We start from the raw sequence: 22,131 nt of genomic DNA, 5'->3' as shown, positions 1-22,131 counted from the left end.
AAAATGCATAAACATGTCAGACGTCGTTGCAGAAACAAGGTTGTGTTGTGTTATTGTTGTCGATGTACAGGTTGCGCAGACAATTATATTATGTAATACACTCTAAAAAAAAAAAGGTTCTATATGGCACCAAAAATGGTTCTTGGCTCGTAATCATAGGGGAACCTTTTTTAGTGCTATATAGCACCAATTTTGGTGCTTCAGTGGTTCTTCAGCGGTCCTTCAGAGGTGCTATATAGCACCTTAGTCAAAGAACCGGTGAAGAACCGCTGAAGAACCACTGAAGCACCAAAATTGGTGCTGTATAGCACTAAAAAAGGTTCCCCTATGACCATTTTTGGTGCCATATATAGAACCTTTTTTTTTAGAGTGTATATAAATTATAAATAATATAATGGAGACATCTCAGTTGTCCGGTAATGGGCTGTCTTCACTTTTTTACTGTTCATTTACTTCATTAGATGTAGCAGTCCAGTTCCGCGGCTACACATTGTCATATTGTAAGACGATCCCTCCATGTTTTTTTGGCGTATGCCTACCAATGCAATGTTATTGGCATAGAAATCAATGCCCATATTCTGGAAAATTAAAGAGCACCGTGGGACACAGAAATCAGATACACTATGTAGACATTCAGATTTGGACTTCCAGTCTGAATGTTGTCGCCTATGTAGAGAGGGGGGAGCACTCTAGGTTTTGGACCAAAGATTGAATATTTCAGGTACTTTCCCCTTTCTCATAATTGTTCCATGTCTGCATAATCTCCCTGCTTTACTCACCAAGTCATACTCGAGTCCCAGTAATGGAAATGTGCTTTCATAATAATTGAAAGCGAGAGACCACCACAGTGCACCTGTCACTCTCTATATGTAATTTGTGGCCCCCCTGCCGAGGGCCCCACATTATGGAACGCACGCTGGCCTGTAATGATTTATGAATATGTAAACTGCTGTGGCCCTGAGGTACTCTTCCATAAAGTGGAACACGCATTTGTGGGCCGGTTGTTATTAAACGCAAAACAACTAGCCACTGTCATTGGCGCTAACCGGAGCAGTGTAAGAGTGAGAGTGGAGAGCAGGGGTCCTCTCTCGCTCTGACTCAGCTGCACTGTCATATTGCCAGCGCTGAGAGCTGTGGATTGTTTGTCTATTAAAAAAGGAAGCGTCCTAGTTTCTCTGTAATGGCATCAGCATCCTGCGTTTCCAATCCAGTTTGTTCTGTCATAGGCAAAGAACATTATCCTAATGAACATGCAGTGTAACCAGTCCTTTCTGCGCTGATACAGGACCCACAAAAAGACATTTTGGGTGCAAGACACACTTGAGAAACTACGCAATTACAGTTAATTTGATTTCTTGTATGACTAAAACAATTGTAGACAGGTTCTTATTCAAATCATAATTATTAGTGCATATCATAAAAGAGAAAGTTTAAAGGGATTGTTCACCCAAAAATGGATATATTTTGAAGAATATTTCCTGGGACAAATTGTTACGGGCAATTTCAATGGAAACGCGGCTATAGTTGAAAACAGTTCATCCTTTTTTTCAGGATTCTTTGATACATAGAAGATTCCCATTCAAACAAATGCTGTTCTTTTGATCTATGAATACATCTCTTTACTGTCACCTTTGATCAATTTAATGTGCCGTTGCCAAATAAAAGTGTGAATTTCTTACTCGCCACAAACGTGTGTATGATATTACAACATACTGTATGTACAACAATACAGTAACAGGATGTCCGTCGGTTAAACACACGTCACATCGCCACATCACGTATTTCATTTCACATCTTTATTGATTTTGATGGTGCGATCTAGCTTGGTTTCACATCAGTCTAACCAGACAAACCTGTCACACTTTTCCACCCTGAAGTCCTGAGCGTGTATCAAAATGTTGGGTTGTATTTTGGGAAGGTAACAGGGTAGAAGCACTTTGCATTTCACTAATGACACCCGAGACGCTTTGTACCTCAAGAAGCACTGAATGCCACAGGCTCTCTGGTTACCGGATCCCATTCTGTCCTCGGTTTCCTGCCTGTGTCACATGATAGGGGTCAAGGTCAAAGGACCGCATGGAAACCAGGAAGTGGATGTCAAAAAAAAAGACGTACAGATGCATATCTACAAATATCATGTTGTTGTGCAGTTGCAGAGCTGCCCGACACCTTAAATAAAACGTATTCAAGTGAACAATGAAATATTCACAGTGACAGAATTGCCCCCTACAGAGGGAAGTGAGCTACACGTTAGTGCTCTCTGAAACTGGACACTAACCTTTCAAACCACGTCAACTAGAGTATGTGCACACTCACTACCAATACTCAGTCCTCTGGTAACTTTACACTGAAGTTTCAGATTCACCGCGCTGTGCCAGATACGCCCTTTCAAAACATTGAACAAACTGATGCTAAAACATCATGTCCACCGTCTCAGTCTTGACGTATTTAGCGATATGGCGTCCAAAACAACACAAGATCCGATCTTTACCAGTAAAACCGGTCCTTTTGAGGAAAAACAGATGGCAGTGACGATGTGCTCCCATCACTCAAATGTAACCCCACTAGGGGTCTTCCTCAGAGGGACGCTCTACCTCTTAATGTCCTTATGGCACTCGGAAGCAGGAAACAGCCTTTTAATGCCCCTTATCATGTTTTAGCACACGCCTGCTTCATATTTCCCCGTCTCTCACTCCTCCTCTCGTCTGGTCCATCCGCTCCTTATTGATCCACGTTGTAACATCCCATAACACGCGGAAGATCATGATGTTTAATTATTGATCAGCCTGGTTTCGCCGGAGATTGCGATTGAGAGCGAGAATGAGACGAGCACAATCCGGCCTTATCAGCATTCAGATCCGGCGGGTGCAGAAGATTGCTTGGAAAATGACAGCAGGAAGAATGAAGTGTTCCCGGACAGGCGCTCTGGTAATGGAGTATTCCTGCTCCATGTCTGTATGCGATAAGGTCGGACTCGGAAGAGGCCATTTCTTCCGACAGAGCTGCTGTGTATCACGCAGTCCTGTAGATGTTGACTGACACAAATCGGATTCAAGACTTGACTGTAGATACTGTGGCCCCAGGAAGTGTTTAGACACTAAACCAATCCAACCTTTAAAATGTGTGAATTTCATTGGCTCATCTAAATATCTGTCTGTCTATCCAGCCTTTATTTGTCCGTCTATCCATCCGTCTGTCTATTATTGGTTTGTCTGTTCTTAAAACCCCTTTTTTCAAAATGGCTTTTATGTGATTTCTTTTTGTGTTACATGTATGATGTGCATTTGTTTATGCTTGTAAAGCGCTTTGAGAAGTGCTTTTTAAAGGCGCTATATAAAATAATAATTATTATAATCTATCCATCTGTTATTTGTCTGTCTATCCATCTGTTATTTGTCTGTCTATCCATCCGTTTTGTCCGTCTATCCATTCGTTTTGTCCGTCTATCCATCCGTTTTGTCCATCTATCCATCCGTCATTTGTACGTCTATCCATCCATTATTTGTCCGTCTATCCATCCATCATTTGTCCGTCGGTCCATCCGTTATTTGTCCGTCTATCCATCCTTCATTTGTCCGTCTATCAGTTATCTGTCCGTCTATCCATCTGTTATTTGTCTGTCTATCCATCTATCTGTCTATCCAGCTATCTATCTATCTTTGTCATTTGTCCGTCTATCCATCCATTATTTGTCCGTCTATCCATCTATCATTTGTCTGTCTGTCTGTCTGTCTATCTATCTATCTGTCTATCCAGCTATCTATCCATCTACGTTATTTGTCCGTCCGTCCATCATTTGTCCGTCTATCAGTTATTTGTCCGTCTATCCATCTGTTATTTGTCCGTCTATCCATCTATCTGTCTATCCAGCTATATATCTGTTATTTGTCCATCTATCATTTATTTGTCCGTCTATCCATCCATCATTTGTCCGTCTGTCTGTCTGTCTATCTATCTATCTGTCTATCCAGCTATCTATCCATCAACGTTATTTGTCCGTCCATCCATCATTTGTCCGTCTATCAGTTATTTGTCCGTCTATCCATCTGTTATTTGTCTGTCTATCCATCTATCTGTCTATCCAGCTATCTGTTATTTGTCCATCTATCAGTTATTTGTCCATCTATCCATCTGTTATTTGTCCGTCTATCCATCCGTCATTTGTCCGTCTTCCATCCGTTATGTCTGTCCATCCATCCATCCATCCATCCATCCATCCATCCATCCATCCATCCATCCATCCATCTATCTATCTATCATTTGTCCTTCTATCAGTTATTTTTCCATCTATCCATCTGTTATTTGTCCATCCATCCATCCATCCATCTTCCTTCCGTTATTTGTCTATCCAGCCATCCATCCATTATATATTTGGATTATTATTATATACCAATGTTATGTTTGGATGCTTCACTTTTCCACAATACTCCAAAATATGCGTCATTAAAAAAAAAAGGTTAAGTGTAATATTCACACATAGCGAAAACATATGTTGCTGATATTCATTGTTTTATCAGAAGTAATTTTGCGTGTTCAAGAATAGTGAGACACTCCTTTATTGAATCAGTGATTGATTTAATATTTTTAATATAAGGAATCTAAAGTGTCCAGATACATTTTGGGGCTATTATAAAGGGGGGTGTAAAGCAGAGTATGCCTATCTTGTACTGAAAATCATACCATCCAATCTCTTTATGTGTATGTTTCCTTGGCTTTCAATAATGTCTGCACATGCGCTACAGGTAATCACGTGTATTGAGCACATGATTTCATGTTGTGAATGTAAGAAATGCTGTATGTGTGTTTTGAATTCTCTCTCTCTCTGTCTGTCTTTCTTTCCTCTCTTCCAGAGGGGTCACCTCAACTTCTCGCCCTTCGGTGCGGGGGCGGCGCTGTAGGCAGGAGGGCTGAATGAGCCCTCAGGCCTGTGTAGGGATGGGGTGAGTCTGGTCTATAGCACAGTACCTCACTGACTGCCCTGCACCTTGCAATTCCCGTCTTTTCCGTTTTGCTTTCCATGCTATTGATGGAAACTGCAGCTCTGCAGTGTTTAGGAATCGTTCTTGCGAAACAGTTGGGAAAATAATGCCGTTACGGTAATCAATATTAAATAATTAATTGAAACATTACTGTCATCATTTAGTCATCTACTTATTCTGTATAACTTTCTTTCTGTAATGAAACAATTAGAGATTCTGAAGAAAGTTCAGACAGCTGTTTCCTGTCAAGATCCAAAAACAACAAAAACTACCTAAAAGCATCATAAAAGTAGTCCATACTTCACAGAAAAAAAATAACAGCATACAAAATTTGTGATGAGTAAATGATGGCAAAACTTTAATTTGTGGGTGGGTGAACGTCCTGTAATATTATTGAGGGTTACATGTACTTTAAATGATCTACCGTACAGTTAACATGTAATGGAGCTTCCTCGTGAATGTGACATGAGACGGTCACAGTTTCACAGTCCAGTCTTTTCTCATGTGAAAACGAGCTGCAGTTTTTGTTGAAATTTCTTCATCCCTCACCGCTGGTTCTTCTTTCGTTGCTGCGTACTGTACATGGCGACCCTGCTCTTTCCTTGATCCCTCATTCAATCCATATTTTTTTGCGTTCTCTTCTTTCCTAAGTTTTGCTTATTGATTTTCTTCTGAGACAGAGGCTCTTTATGAAGTTTGTCCTCATGCTGGGTTGCTCATTGTTGTCTGCTGAATCATGCCTTACAGGGAGTGTGGAGCGGAGCCACGTCTCTGCACTGAATCAATGACTCTTGTGTTTCAACCACAAACAAATGTTCACATGTGCCACACATACGGCCAGCGTGAACTGTGTCAATTATGAAAATGGATATATACCAGGGTCCAGGGATGGCCACTAGTATTTGATTTTCAATTGACAACAGTTATTGATGATGAAAACAGAATAATTGTGTGACTTTGTCATCTTCAAAACATTTAACATAAAATAATGGGGACCTAGATGTAAGATGCAAGTCTGAGTTGTCTCCAGAATGCATCTGTGAAGTTTCAGCTCAAAATACCCCACATATAATTTATTATAACCATGTTGTGAATGCCCATTTTTGAGTGGAAAGAAAAACTTGCTGTTTTCGTGCATGTACCTTTAAATGCAAATGAGCTGCTGCTCCTTGCCCCACTTTCCGCAAGAGGGTGGAGCCTTTAGAGCTCGTGCCTCCAATAATCAATCAAAACCAAACTGATATTTTAGTTTTTGGGGCAATCATCTCTATCGCGGTCACACTCACGTGACATTGCAGTTCTTCATCATCATCATGAAACTTTATTATCTTCATGCGTTTATATCAGTTTAAGCTTCTGATATATGGTTTTCTGAGTGGTTTTCACACGCACAGAAAGCAGGATGTCAGACGGCGCGCCACATGAGTAACAAACTAAGTTCTCTTTCCCGTCTTATTGTGCTTAAACTGTCAAATACACACACGGTTATGTCAAAAACACACAAAGTTCACATAACACTGTTGGTTTTGTGTGCGAACATAAACAGCGAGTAAAGAAATCACGTATATATGAGATGTGTATTAAAGTGAAAGCAGCTTAATATGCAGTACCTACCACTAAATATCCTGTCAATATGAATCAAACAACAAAAGAAAAACAGAAAATCATTCACTGCTCTTGATTGAATTAACTTTAGTAGCTTTAATAAGAATACTTTTAATAAGTCCATCGTCAGTCTTGTGCTTATGATTTATGGGTTGATTTTTACCATTTATAGGGTCGTTGTGTACACACTACCAACACATTTATGTTCAAAGTAGGGTTGGGCGATGTCTACAGTGAAACATTCGATGGACTATGATATTGGAGGGTTGCGTTTGAGTGTTAATCTCCGTTATTCCGCGTTTGACTTTAGATAAAAATACTAGACTAGAGGATATAGTGCTGAAATATGAGTATAGCGCTGAGTGCTTCCGGTGTGCTCCCCATCGCTGTTTTGACGCTCTGCTCACTTCAACTAGAAACAGGACAATAGTGCTACCGTTCCGTCTCGTGATCCGGATGGAAACATGCTGGGATCTAGATGCGTACCATGGTCCACCATTTTATCATTGGTTTAGTTCGTGTGAAACATCTAGTAGCCTATAATTCGTTTGGCGCAATACAATCTTTAGTGTTTATATTGTGTTCATTGAACGTTTTTGAATGTAATTTGTATTTTGATCTGGAACAAAAAAAATTGCGGGGGTTCAGGGAATTCACGCCGCCAGCTCAACATTGTGATATCGTGTCAGTCACCTGCGATGGACAGTGGCATCGTCTACCGGCCCAACCCTAGTTCAAACACCATGTAAAAGTTTAGCATAATAGGTCCCCTTTAAAATCCAGTGATAACTATACACAAATGTGTGAAATTAACTCAGTTTGATGTCGCCATAAAGTCAACACATAATTTAGGCACTTAAGCCACATTTGAATGTATAAAATAATAATAATAATAATAATAATAATAATAGATATAATATATCATTTATTTGTGTGTGTAATTGTACATAATGCATTCAACAATTATTTTGAATAACAATAGCACAATTCTGTAAAATAAAATTACAATATATATGAGGCATATGAAAAAGAAAGCAGAAGACCGGAAAGCCTGGTGAGACTGTCCATAGGATCACCAAGAGCTAAATACGACTCAGTGGCTAATCATATATATTGTATACGCACATAGTATTAGTGCTGGGCAGTATGACCAAAAATTTATATCACAGTATTTTTCTAAATTATACCTGTTTCGCGGTATATGACGGTATTTCTTTCCCCTATGCACGACAGGATGTTAACCATTTTCTACTGATTGAGAGAGGAAATACTGCAGTAGATTGACTGGAATGCCCTATTTTACTGTCATGACAAGTGAATATTGTAGAAAAATTCCACACTAGAATTAATACAGGTTTGCAAAGCCCCACAAAATGATGCTGTGGGGAGACAACCAATAAAACACAGACCTGCAACACACTCATTACAGACACATGTTGAGGGCACCTTAAGCATTTTAAAAATCATTTTAGGGTTTAAGCATTTTAAACCCTATATAACAACAAACTGCCAAAACAAGGGAGAAACGCGGAAGAACATTTAAAAGGTCTATGGATATTTTCAATACATTTAAGAGCACTACAGTCTCTGAACAAATGACACGCAAGTTTAACACGGAAAGAATAAAGCAGTTTTTTTTTTTTGCCCATTCTTCTTTGAATTGTCAGTCTATTAACTTACATCTTTGTCTTCGGTGTAGCAGAATAATTGTATCAATCGCGGTCGTGATCAGACGTACGGCTGTAGTATTTGTTTGCACATACATTTTATTTGAAGAACACGTGATGAAATATGTGCGCATAAAAGCTGCTGGTTCATGTTTAGAGCACTATATGAAATATGTAAAAAAACTTAAACATGCTCGCTCCGGTCCTTGTGGTGAGCGTTGTTAATCTCATCGTGGCGCTCCACGCAGAAACCGCTCTTTTGCGCGTGCCACATGTTTGAATTCTCCGCAGTAATTATAGGCTGTAATGCGATCTCAGCTGGGTCCTCACTATAGTGCAACAGTGAAAAGGGACCCCTTATTGCGGTATAATCAAAATTCATATAACAAAAATAAACACCAGTATTCGGTATGAACCGGTATACCAGCCAGCACTACAGTACATATGTATGTGGTTGCTCTCACAAGGCATTCGTTGTTATCCTTAAACTCTGGAGCTCACTTTACCTCAGACGTCCTCTAACTTCATGCATGTAAGCCAATATTGGCTTAGGAGTCAAACAGGGTGTCAGATCAGCCTGTAAAACCTTCAGGTTTGTCCTGCCTCAACCTGGTTTGATATGCCTTTCAAGGTTTCACAGCTTTTTGACGTCCTCAAATTGTCTGAAGGCTTTTCAGGAACATGAAGAGAAACAGCTGAGGAGCGTTAGTTAGAGGATTATGGTTAGACATGAGCCTAGCCTTTTTAATTAACTGGCCTTCTGCACCCATAGGATTTCAATTACTGGTGAAGAGCATGTACTTGATGCACCAAGCCTGGGATTGCATGTTTGTGTTTGTTTTTGAGAGAGTGCGCCATCGCCTAAGACATGCTTAAGAGTTTCTCCGAAGAGACTGAAGTACATTTAGAGTCACTCTGACTTTTCAATCTGTTTCCTTACCATGTGCAGGGAGACTGTCCTCCAAAAGACGTCACTTGAACACTGATTTCTTTTGTTAGGTGACTTCCAAGTAGGGCTGGGCAATATGTCCAAAAAATGATTGAAATTGAAATAAAATTTGAAGATTTTTTTATCCCAAATCCGTCGATATCGATAATTAACCTAGCGGCAACCTCCCCCAGTTTCTCTTGAAGCCAATACGGAAATGACATACTGCAATTCATCGACTGGCCGCCAGGGACAGGCTCCAGAAGGGAGCAGAATCTCATTGAGCCCCATGTTAAAATGCCCAACTTTACAGCAGAAAAAAAAACATGTTTACAGCCTGGTACAAATTGTGGCTTTGGTCTATATATCTAATTTTGCCCTTCATGACAACTGTGAGGGGGGTGAATTTTTTTTATAACTCATTCGTTTACATTATATTAAGCCTTAAAGTTCTGCATAATTAAGGGCGTGGCCACTTTGAGTGACTGGTGGATGACCGTGTCTGCTGTCTGTTAGTCATCGCATCACTTCAGCTCTGCCCACGTCCTGCCTTTTTGCCCATTTTCTGTTATCCGGGAGTGACGTGCAATGATGCGCTGCCAAGATGGCAACGGCCAGCTCGACCCGACTTTACGGTTCAAAACTGCTCTTCAGAATCCTATGGGTGACGTCACGGACACTACGTCCATAGTTTTTTACAGTCTATGTAATAAACTATAAATGTCAAATCTTTATTTCTTTGAGTTTAAAGGCAGATTTCTTAGTTTCTGCTAAATTCATCATCTAACGGGTGATAGTTTCAAATCATGAAACAGGTTTGTGTTTCCTGACTTTGATTGCACATATCTTCAGCACAGTTTGCAGTGCAGGCTGCAATATTAATATTTCATGTTTTTTTTTTTTGACAGTAGCTTGAGTTGCAGATGTAAATGTATGTTCATTAAAAAAAACAGTAACATCTGTTAAAAATAGTAACAACCTAATTTTTATATGGTAAAATTTCTGAGTTTTATTTATTTTTTTAAATGTATTTAACCATTGGTCATCCATAGTATACATTTAGTTCATAATTACCACAGTTGTAGCCATGCATATAGCATTATAAAATGTAACAATATGGTTTCTATGGTATTTGTATGAAAAACAGTAGCCTAAGTACATTTAATAGGCTATAAATGCACAACCACTATAGCTCAAAATAAAATAAAAATACTGTAATTATATTCCTTTACTCTGTTAATACATTTAATATATGAAGAATTCAGATGCAAAAACCGTTGTGTCTGTCCTTAAATTAATTTAATTTTAACTAAAAGTTTCTTAAAGAAAAGAAAAAAAAAATCTGCTAATGCTGTAAACTATATAGGGAGCCCTTACTTGCACATTACTATAATATAACAACAGAGCCCAAACTATTAGCCTAAATTCAGTTGCTATTTATTTTTATATACAACACATTGTATGCAAACATGTAAACTTCACATAAGGTAAGTTTTGCATTAATTTCTAAATCTAATTATAAAATTATGTTTTTGTTCCAACTTGTTGTTGAAATATAATCATTTATACACAGTGGCTGTCATTTCCGTGACATTTATTTAAACAGCCTACATTAAATAAACAAGACATCACTAACAGGTTAAGTAGAATATAATGGATATATATGCTAATATAGTGCATATATTTAGTAAAAGAGTTCATTTCTCTAGTGAACTAATCAGCTGTGGACACTGAATGGTTTCTGAGGTAAATGTGATGCTACGTGACATTGTTTACAAGCTGTTTTATTGATGTCTTTTCGCCGTTGAAACACTGATTACAGCGATTACACCACTTATTATTTGTTTCAGTAAGTTGTAATGTATCCCCAACATACCATCAGATGTTCATTCATGTTTATCCTTTGACAAGAAAGAGATCGCGCTGCCGCTTGAACTATTAGTGTCTGTACAGTGATCTGTCACGTCACATTAAAGCGAATCAAAACGCCATTTATCGTTTGAATTTTATGATAAAATGGACAGAATAGATTTGAAGTATGTTCCACGCGTAAAACAAGCCTAGTGTTAACTGTTAAAGATTGCATTCGGAACCGTTCGGCACACGTGCTCTGGAAATCCTGTACCTAAACAGTTAGGTACAAATACGTGCACCGTTACACCCCTAATAAATGCCAATTGCATTTGTCAGCTAAACCCTCTAAATCTACAGCAGGCGTGAATCGAATCATATGATTCAATTTGAATGATGGTGTGCGGTGATTTGTAGACTGAAAAACCTTCCGAGTGTCTCGTTGTGCACAGTGTGGTTCTCCGGTTTGTCAGCGCCATTTTATCTGACTTTAAACGAGTTTAAGTCTCAGAGACATTTGTGTTTGGTGAATTCAAGCGCTTCTCACTGGATCTTACAGTGCTGTTTTGTGACTGAGGCCGAGTAAACGCCTCTGCAGAGGTAAGCCCGCACTGCCATTTTGTTACACTTTTGGTACACAAGATGTTTGTTTTATCTAGGAAGATTATATCGGGATAATTATCGTGTCTAGCCTAATTTGTGGCTACGCCCTTCCAAATATGCTCGCATACTAATCTCCATTCTGTCTTCTGTGAGTGCGCACAATTGGGTTCCGTTGCGTCCAATCAAAACAAACTGGCGGTTGAAGTTGTTGTTTTTTTTCTCTCCTTTCAGTGGCTGTAATCTGATCAGATCAGATCAGTCTAGCTGTGCCACACGACCCTCTCCAATACTGTTCCATTCACTGCCTCCGCTTGCCAATTGAACCGCAGCACTTGCCCAATTTGTCCTTAGGTTCCTCTGCTTGTGGATAGGCTAATCTTCAATAAACAAAGTTGATTTAATGGCAGACTTTAAGGCCAAGGACTTCCATCAGCCTCGAAAATTAATGAGATGGCTCTAGGTTCCTCAGAGAGAGTTTTTCGACAGCTGTATTCCCAGTCTGGCTTTATGATGTTCCTCTACGAATTAAGCACTGCGGCAGTTTGAAGAAGAGAAGCAATAGGATGACAATTGGAAGCCAAAACAGTTAGAGAAGAACTGGCAGTGTGTTTGATAGCTAAACAGAGAAAATACAATGGATATTCATGCCTAAATGTGCCTGAAACTCCACAGAATCTTCAAAACTGGAACATCTGCAATTCATAGAATTATACAAATCCTTCCATGTTTGTTTATTAAGTATTACGGTTAAGCTTCTAATGCTTTTCAGATATCAGTTCTTAGCTCCATTTAATACATATTTCAACATATTTAAATCCATTTGTCAGATTCCATCTCGGTGTATGGCTACAAGAAAAGTACAGTTTTTGGACCTGGTACCTCGCAATGTATATAACATGTTGCCATGTTATTCTTGCAAGTACCACATTGTGCTATGTAAATACTGTGGTATATAAATATGGTAATCATTCAGAACCATGGTATACAGTACCATAGGATTACCATCTACTTCAACATAACTTTTTCTGTAAGAGAATTAATGGACCCTCACCACAAAAAGGATTCTCTAACAATGTTCACAGTTTATGTAACACTCGTGATGAGATGCTAAGAGAAAATGTGGAATTTCAAATCCCTCTGGAAAGGAGAGTTGAAAGACCCCCACACATCTGCAGGACTGTCACTATGAGGGGATCCCATGGGTTTACGGTTCTTGTAGAGGGGCGGGACAGGATAAGGGAGGAGGAGAGGTTTCTAATCTTCTTAACGGATGAATGATAAAAGAGCCATTGGAGAACCCAACTGCACATCTGCACGGCCTGGACTGAGAGATTAACACACATCTCTCTGTAGACCACAATCTGTACATTTACTCCCCGAAAGATAGAATACAGAGACCTTTATACCCCTCAAGCTTAAATAAGGAAAAGTGTACAGAATAGGCAGGTCAATTGGAGTTTGAGGAACAAAACAATCCAAATTTTTTTAATTGTCTATCATCAATTCAGCATGTTGTTTATTGAATGCAACAGTTTCATGCTCTCAGCAGTCAATAATTCACACAACAAAGCACACAGTAGTTGACGATAACATTTAATTGGAAGTTTGATTGGACATGTTTCTTTCTTTTAAAAGTTAATAAGCCTGTTTATTTCACTATCTTAAGTTAAACACAATTATATGTCGAGTTCCATTTGATTGTTTGTTTTTTTTCTTGTGCTCGATCATCCTATCAGAACAGACATGCGACACATTTTTAGCTTGTGACCAGTTGAAAGCCACTGAGAAATGTTGAAAAGCATCTGAACCATAAAAAGCAAATTAATCAGTTGTCATTAATATGAATAGTATCCAGTGTTGCTGTATACACCGATCAGGCATAACATTATGACCAGGTGAAGTGAATAACGCTGATTATCTCTTCATCATGGCACCTGTTCAGGGTTTCTGCAGGTTTCATCAAGTCAAATTTAAGACTTTTTAAGACCATTATGAATTAAATTTAAGACCTATATCTCGCAATATAAAAAAAAAAAAAGGTAAACGGGGTTAGTGACATAATAAACGGGGGAAGGCCCGCCCCGGAGTCACTCATTCAAAACAGTGGCTGTGTTTAATGACTTGGCACCTAATCTGGACTGAAAGACTGAAGGACCTTGGTGTTTTATTGCATTATTAAGATATGACAATGATGAAAATTGTTGTTACTGTTCTTTCATGCATTTAATTAAAATAAAAAATAAAAAAGTAACTCATTCAACATGGAGGAACGACTGATATTGGCAGTGAGCAGTCACACAGAGCTATATGGATGCGGGACAGGCGGAATTAGGTTTGAGGTGTTGACTTGGCCTCCAAATTCCCCAGATCTCAAGCCAATCGAGCATCTGTGGGATGTGCTGAACAAACAAGTCCGATCCATGGAGGCCCCACCTCGCAACTTCAGGTCAGGGCTGTTTTGGCAGCAAAATGGGGACCAACACAATATTAGGTCATAATGTTATGCCTGATCAGAGTACAGTATAGATAAGAAATAGCAAGAGATATTTTCTCATATAAAAGGACAATGAGGAGAACATTAGAGGTGAAGAGAGCAAGTTATACGTTCCGCCCAATGCCCCAGCAGAGTGAGAATCCCATAATATCCGTGTTCATAATGATTCCCTGACCTTTGCCCTTTGTATCAAGATTGCTTTAGTAGGTGTCGGGGCTAATGCAGTGCAGTCCTCGCTGTAGAAGCATCATGGATGATAAGAACGTGATGAGCCTCACATGTCCCCGCTGACCTTTCACTGCGCTGACATTCAGGCATGACCCTTATTGAGTTCCAGCCCTATATCTCATGAAGGGGTGAGCCAGCCTGAATGTCAGGCCACGGGCCACCCCTCTCCCCAGGGATGGGGTATTTCCATGTGTCCTCCCATTCTACTGAGCCTACTGACCAGCTGCCCTTATTTACATACACACTTCCAAAAATGACGGCCCTTTGGGTTGGCACATGCTGTAAGTGTGTTGTTTTAGGATTTTTAAATTGTATGCAGTTGTAAAAAGATGTATGCTGCAAAAAAGGATTTTGGTCCCAAACCCCTATCCTTAAAACAAAATTGCGTAAGATAATAAGACTTGTTTTCAGAGAATATATACTTATTTGAGGTTTATTTTTCTTATCATACTGGCAAATGTTATGCTTAAAACAAGAACGAAATAAATCCAGTGGTGCAAGAAAAAAAAACAATTTCAGAGAATACATCTTGAATTAGTCGATATATTTGCTTGTGAAATAATGATATTTTTTCAAGGATTTTTACTTTTACTTTTTACTGCCATACTTTGAACTGTAGGTGCTTATCCATGTGCTTTCGATGGATTTGAACACTAGCGCATAATGGGGGCCGTTTGTTGTTTGGAAACCTCCAGAGACCCCATCTCATTTGAATTGCAAAGCCTGGATCGCTGAATATTCTGTCAATTGATTGTCAAAGAACTGGATGTCCCCGATGGTTTCAGAGGTTGGGCTTAATTTAGAATGTAAGTGGTCATGTAGCCCGCCTGTCTGTATTCTAGCGTGCATGTGCCCTTTGATGAGGCCCATAAATAATGCAAGGTTAAATATGTTTTTTAGCTTGAACATGAATAGCTGCATGTGATCCAGGTGCTTTGTGTACCGTCCAGATAGCATTACAGGTGTGAACGCAGTGATTGACACAGACATGCTTGGTCTTAATGACTGTGTGTGATTGGCACACAGTGTACCAAACGGAACAAATCGTGCAATCTTTGTGAGATTGGGAGTCGATAGGGGTAAATTATGGATCAGTACTTTCTAGCAGTGTACGTGGGTGTGCACGTCGCTGTAAATGGTCTGGATTCCTAGAATACGCTTCTGCTGTACTGTAACATCACCACTGCACTCACACTCTCACAATGTTTCCGGCTGAGTTCCCTCTCAGAGCGGACTGGAGTGGTAAAATTGGCCAGGGGCATCCTGTTACATCATTTGAGATACTCTAACAAAACACTATCTACTGTATACTCTGCCCCTGTATCTTCTGTGCACTGGTGCGCAGTCATGTTGAAACAAGAAGGGGCCATCCCCAAACTGTTCCCACAAAGTTGGGAGCATGAAATTGTCCAAAATGTGTTGGTATGCTGAAGAATTAAGAGTTCCTTTCACTGGAACTAAGAGGCCAAGCCCAACTTCTGAAAAACAAGCCCACACGATAATCCCCCCTCCGCCAATCTTTACACATGGCACAATGCAGTCAGGCAAGTACTGTTCTTCTGGCAACCGCCAAACCCAGACTCGTCCATCGGATTGCTAGACAGAGAAGCGTGATTCGTCACTTCAGAGAACACGTCTCCACTGCTCTAGAGTTCAGTGGTGGCGTGCTTTACACCACTGCATCCAACCATGGAAACTGCTCGGCCATGGAAAGCCATTCCATGAAGCTCTCTACACACTGTTCTTGAGCTAATCTGAAGGCCACATGAAGTTTGGAGGTCTGTAGCTATTGACTCTGCAGAAAGTTGGTGACCTCTGCGCACTGTGCACCTCAGCATGCGCTGACCCCGCTGATTTTTTTTACGTTGCCTACCACTTTGTGGCTGAGTTGCTGTTGTTCCCAGTTGCTTCCACTTTGTTATAATACTAACAGTTGACTGTGGAATATTTAGTAGTGAGGAAATTTCACAAATGGGCTTATTGCACAGGTGGCAACCTATCACGGTACCACGCTTGAATTCACTGAGCTCCTGAGAGCGACCCATTCTTTCACAAATGTTTGTAGAAGCAGTCCGCATGCCTAGGTGCTTGATTTTATACACATTTGACCATGGAAGTGATTGGAACACCTGAATTCAATTATTTGGAGGGGTGTCCCAATACTTTTGGCAATATAGTGTGTTAGTTACTGGGATTTGGACTCTCAGTACATTTTTCCTGGTCCCTACCTCTACTTATATTCCCCTCTGTATATATATTTATGCATTTATTTTTAAATCTGAAATAAGTTGATATCGTTTTAAGGATTTTTACTGGCATTATTTTATCATTCTGTTAGATTTTCATTCAGGTGCTATAGATGGATTTGGACACCAGTTATTAATTGGGGCCATTTCTCATTTGAGAACCTCCAGAGATACCATCTCATCTGAATTGCAAAGCCTGGATTGCTGATTTATTCTGTCAATTGATGATGTCCCTGATGGTTTGTTTATTTGCTTATTTCTTCTCATTTGTATACATTTATTTAATTCATTTCGAAAACTGTACTGTAGCTTTCAAATCTGCTGCTTGGCTATTTCTGTTATATTCTTCAGCACAGTAAACGCGTATCCAACACTTACAACAGGAATGCTTCACCTGGAGGTTCAGTCTAATGTTCGATCCAGGTTAACAGCCTAGATTGATTCTTCCTACGTGCCTTCTGTATGTACAAAAGACCGTTTTTTAAGGATTCTGTAAGTTCCACTTATTAACTTCACCAAGAATAACAAATGACAGTCTCTCCTGTTAGGTACTATAGTTCTGCTGTTACTCACATGCTGCCATCTGACATCTTCGAGAAAACCCTGTCCATTTGTTCTCTCTTTCTAATTTGACCAAACTAAAGCCATGTGACTTCCCCTCATCTCTGCATCCGTCATGAATGGATCAGAGGCACAGCAGGAGGTTTTGTTCCATTTGTGGCATTTACCAGCTGCAGATGATTGGGGTAGATTGATTTATCCGTTTATTGATTATGCTTGTATGATGGATGGGGGATGCCCATGGGTGGGTTTTGTGTATGCGCGTATGGTAGGGTCGCCAGTTGCATCAGACAGCAGCTGTCAGGAGAGGTGTTTTACTTTTTTCTTAACCTCAATAGGCCTTTCCTATCCAGGTATATGCACTTTTATTCGCTCTCAATTCATTCATACAATGACTTGAATACACCTCTTCTATAATTTTTCCTTTTCTTCACCAAGGACACTTGTATGTATTGTATGACGCAATCTCGCATCACAGCTCCACCAAATGCTGGACACATTTCATTTCCTGCTATAGCTGCTTTGTGCTTTGCCTATTTGTGTAATTGTACTGTAAATTATGTTGGAATTATAATTAGGATCATTTATATCATTGGTGGTAAGTACTTGTAGATCAGTGCTTTTAGGCTGAATCCGAAATCACCCCCTAAACCCTCAATCACTATTCCCTACGATAGTCCACTAGTACTAGGGGTGTACGGTACACAAAACTGACGGTTCGGTACGTATCTCGGTTTTGAAGTCACGGTTCGGTACGAGTTCGGTACAGCAGTTTTACTAAATTGATTCTTATTTAATTTTATTAAACAGTGGTTTACTGAAAAAAAAATTGTCTATCCTTAAATTAATTAAATTATAACTACAAGTTTCTTAAAGGTCCCGTTTTTCGTGTTTTTTTGAAGCTTTGATTGTGTTTACAGTGTGCAATATAACATGTGTTCATGTTTCATGTGTAAAAAAACACTGTATTTTTCACACAATTTACTTATCTGTATACTGCTGTTTTCACTGTCCTCAAAAGGGCCTGAGAATTTCCTCGTTCTATGAAGTCCCTCCTTCAGAAATACGTAACGAGTTCTGATTGTGCCAGCGGTTCCCGTGTTGTGAATCGACAGCAGCTTAGCGCACGTTGCCCGGGAAGGTCACGCCTCTTACCATAACGGGGAGATGAACGCGCTCAAACTACAGCCCCTGAAGGCCAAACAAAGCTGATTTGACTCCGGGATGAAAATAACAGCGTCTGATGGCGACAAACGCAACCGAACCGAACCGAACGCAACACTCCCTCTTCTCCACGAGGGAGCAACAAGACCACGCCCCCTTTTTCGCGTATTCTTGTGGGCGGAGGTTAGACAACAAACTGCTCTACTGACGTAATTAAAGCAGGAAATACCAGGATGTAGTCCACACCGGCCGTTCGCTGTAGGCTTTGAAAGGGAACTTCTGTTAAATAAAATATCTCGCTTGGCATTGAACTTTGAGCTTTATAATTTTACAGGTATTATTTATGCTCTAACAGCAACATTACACACTAACTAAAGTTTGAAAAATGGGATCACGAAGAACAGGACCTTTAAAGATAATGCTGTAAACTATATAGGCAGCCCTTACTTACACATTGCTATTAAAGATTAACAACAGAGCCCAAACTATTAGCCTAAATTCAGTTGCTATTTATTTTTAGCTCTAGCTTCACATAAGGCAGTTTTTGTATTAACTTCTAAATCTAATTATCATTTTTTTTCTCCAATTTGTTGTTGAAATATAATAATTTATACACAGTGGCTGTCATTTTCATGACAGATTTATTTAAACATACATTAAATAAACAAGACATCACTAACAGGTTATGTAGAATATATAGGCTAATATAGTGCATATATTTAGCGAAAGAGTTAATCTCTCTAGTGAACTAATCAGCTGTGGACACTGAATGACTGCCTGAGGTAAATGTGATGCTACGTGACATTGTTTACTAGCTGTTTTATTGTCTTTCCATCATTGAAACACTGATTGAACGATTACACGACATATAATACATTTCAGTAAGTTGTAATGTATCCTCAACATACCTTAAGAGATGTTATTTTATGTTTATTCTTTAGGAAGAGATGATCGCGTTCACTCGCGCGTCACCGCTTGAAGTTGAACTGACGCGTCTATACATCGCCTATATATCACGTCACATTAAAAAGCATCAAAACAGCATTTATCGTTTGAATTTCATGATAAAATGGACTGAATACTTAATATGTTCGTGTGGGAATTCGGACTTAAGTGTGTTCCGCGCTTACAACAAGTCGACTGTTAACTGTTAAAGACTGCACCCGGAAACCGTTTGGTACACGCGTGCACTGAACCGAAAGCCCTGTACTGAAACGGTTCGATACGAATACGTGAACCGTTACACCCCTAACTAGTACAGTTCGAGTGAGCGAATTCAGACAGCCATTATGTGTACATCGGCTGTAGACTCGTTATTGCGGTGGATTGTGGGATAGAATGTGTGCACTCGATTACGTCCACCACTACAAATTGCTGTACCCTCAAATAATGCCCTATTTAAAGGTATAGGCGGTGAGTTTGGATTCAGCCTTGAAGGGCTACCATCCTGCAGAGTTTAGCTCCAACCCTAATCAAACACACCTGAACCAACAAATCAAAGTGTTCAGGATTACTTTAAAAAAATAACAGGCAGGTGTTTGAGCAGGGGTGGAACTGAAGTGTCCAGGAAAGGTAGCCCTCTCCAGGAGCAAGGTTGACTACCCCTTGCTGTAGATACATCCATTATGAACCCATATACTAACCATGACCTTTTTGCCATTTTCTCAGGTGATCCAGAGGTCACGTGCATGTGGGGATCAGCGGGCCACTCTGCAGGAATTATTGCGATGGCGGAAGAGTGTTTGTGACGGTCGACCGGACTGGCAGAACGCTTGGCTCCACACAAACACCTCACCCACCCTAACGGTGAAGACCAAGAGTCCCCGAAAGAAAGCATCGCCCTAGAGATTGTGGTCTTCCTGAGTTAAACCTCAGTTAAACCACACTCCTTAGGCCAGATGGCCCTTTTTATGTTTTGCCCTTCACATAGGGGTGGCGTCCTCTAAACAGAGCCAGACTCTGAACTCAGGAGAGGAGGGCATCCAAATTTGTTCTTGTTCATCTCTTCCCTTCTTTTGAAAGAATCAAAAGGTTCCTTGGAAAATTGTTCCACACGCCGAACTAATGGACAACTGGGACCAAATTACATGCAACCCCAAAGACTACCAATCCCTGTCACATGGCTATTATGAACCCCAGTCGCAGTGTTCTAAACATCTCGCTGTTTTAAAGTTCTCATCACGTCGCCTTGATCGCAACTCATCGACGCCATCTTAGGGCTGTGCAAACATCTCAACTGTGCTACTGCGTGCTATAGTCTACATTGTGGGCCATATTTTAGTTTTAAACCCTGGTGCTGGTCGCTCCACGTGTGGTTGTTGTTGCCTGGGTTGGGTAAAAAGTGCCAGTTCTGTTCCAACTCGAGCACTCGAGACACATGGACGCGACAGACCTTAAAGTTTACAAAACTTTGTGTTGACCTCATAGGCCTAGCTTTGTGAACAAAGTCCTTCAGGTTCAGAAAAGCAGCTACACCTCACGCTTTTTCAGGTGCTTTGGTTACCCTCCATCAGCGTTGGCAACCATCACACACAGGTTGTGACCTTACAAAGAGGTCAGGGTTCAGGGAAATTATCAGTAACATCACAAGTCCACAACATTTCCACCAGCTTCTGGAGGCTAATGTGTGCGCACTTCTGTAACATGAAACCAAGAGGTTTCGCAAGACATACTGTCGACGAACTTGAAGACGCCTGATTTATATTGAATGGTTAAAGAGCACAATTCTCCTAAAACAAACTTTAGATGGAACAATCATTACTGGTGATGGATATTACTGCCGATTTGACTCCTGCAACAAGAGTTCTTGGACTTTTCCTCAAAAGGTGCTTATGTACGAATGCTGGTTTGTATGAGAACATGTCAGTACCTTAGTAGATGATCTGTACACACAGCGCATGACCTTTAGTCTCCCTGAAGTTTCAGAACATTCATCTCTCTCGTCGTTCCGAATGCGTGAAGGTACCAAGAGGCCTCCAAATAGAGGTCTCAAGGCATTTGGTTTGTCCATACAGTGCACACTTACAGATTTATTACCTGAAATCACTTGGGTAAATATTTTTGGACCTTGAACAGTGTGTTTTGCACCAAGAGCCCCACCATAAGCACAGCCATGAACCTGACGTATAGGCGCTTTTCTGAGAATAAGCAGAACTTGACCTTCTGGTTCTGGTTGTCTTCAATATGACTGAATAGATGGTTATGTACAGATTGCAAATGTATAATGAGTATATTGGCAAATTATTGTCTTTATAATGGAAAGTTATTCCCGAATGTTCAAGGATGCAATGACAGAAGGACTAAGGTGGTGGGTTTTATAGTGTGAATATCATTTTAGAACAGAATGATTGTTTATTCATGGTAAACTCTTTAGCCGTTCTCCATCCACATAGGACTGCGGTCAATGTATAAAGATATTTAATTTATTGTACAGAACTTTTGTGTTTGTGCAAGTACGTTTGAGTCGCACTTTGCCGCTGTTTCGTTTAAGCTTCATCATTGTCACTTCATGCCTGTTTGCTTATCCTGAAGGCGCCGTCCTGACTTGCTGAGAAAAAAAAAGTGTCCCCAAATGTTACACCTTCTAAAAAGAACCCATTCAGCCCTTCTGACACAATGATCTATGGCAAGGTCTTTGGTCTCAATATGTACATACATTAAATCTAAGATAAACAGTGACTTAAGATGTATGGTCTACATAACCAGTTTTGTTTAATGATTGTATTGAAACAGTACATTATTTTCAATGTAAAACGTGATTCACTCAAATTAACACTGTAGAGATGATTTTTTTTTTCTGCGTCAT

General features: G+C 40.0%; 1 protein-coding gene across 1 annotated transcript in view; it reads left to right on the top strand.

Annotated features, from left to right (window-relative positions):
* The window catches only part of myo16 (myosin XVI), a gene marked incomplete at both ends in the record, with an annotated part of 227,562 nt that extends 207,391 nt beyond the window's left edge, over nt 1–20,171 (top strand). The window contains one exon of the mRNA XM_079821463.1: nt 19,995–20,171. Within this exon, the coding sequence (XP_079677589.1) occupies nt 19,995–20,171 (177 nt within the window). The remainder of the gene's footprint in view (nt 1–19,994) is intronic.
* Nucleotides 20,172–22,131: the final 1,960 nt, after the last annotated feature.

The sequence above is a fragment of the Gobio gobio genome, assembly GCF_949357685.1.
Source record: "Gobio gobio genome assembly, chromosome: 7".
Classification (NCBI taxonomy): Eukaryota; Metazoa; Chordata; class Actinopteri; order Cypriniformes; family Gobionidae; genus Gobio; species Gobio gobio.
The sequence above is the reverse complement of the archived record's forward strand: the minus strand, read 5'-3'. Positions and strand labels throughout refer to the sequence as shown.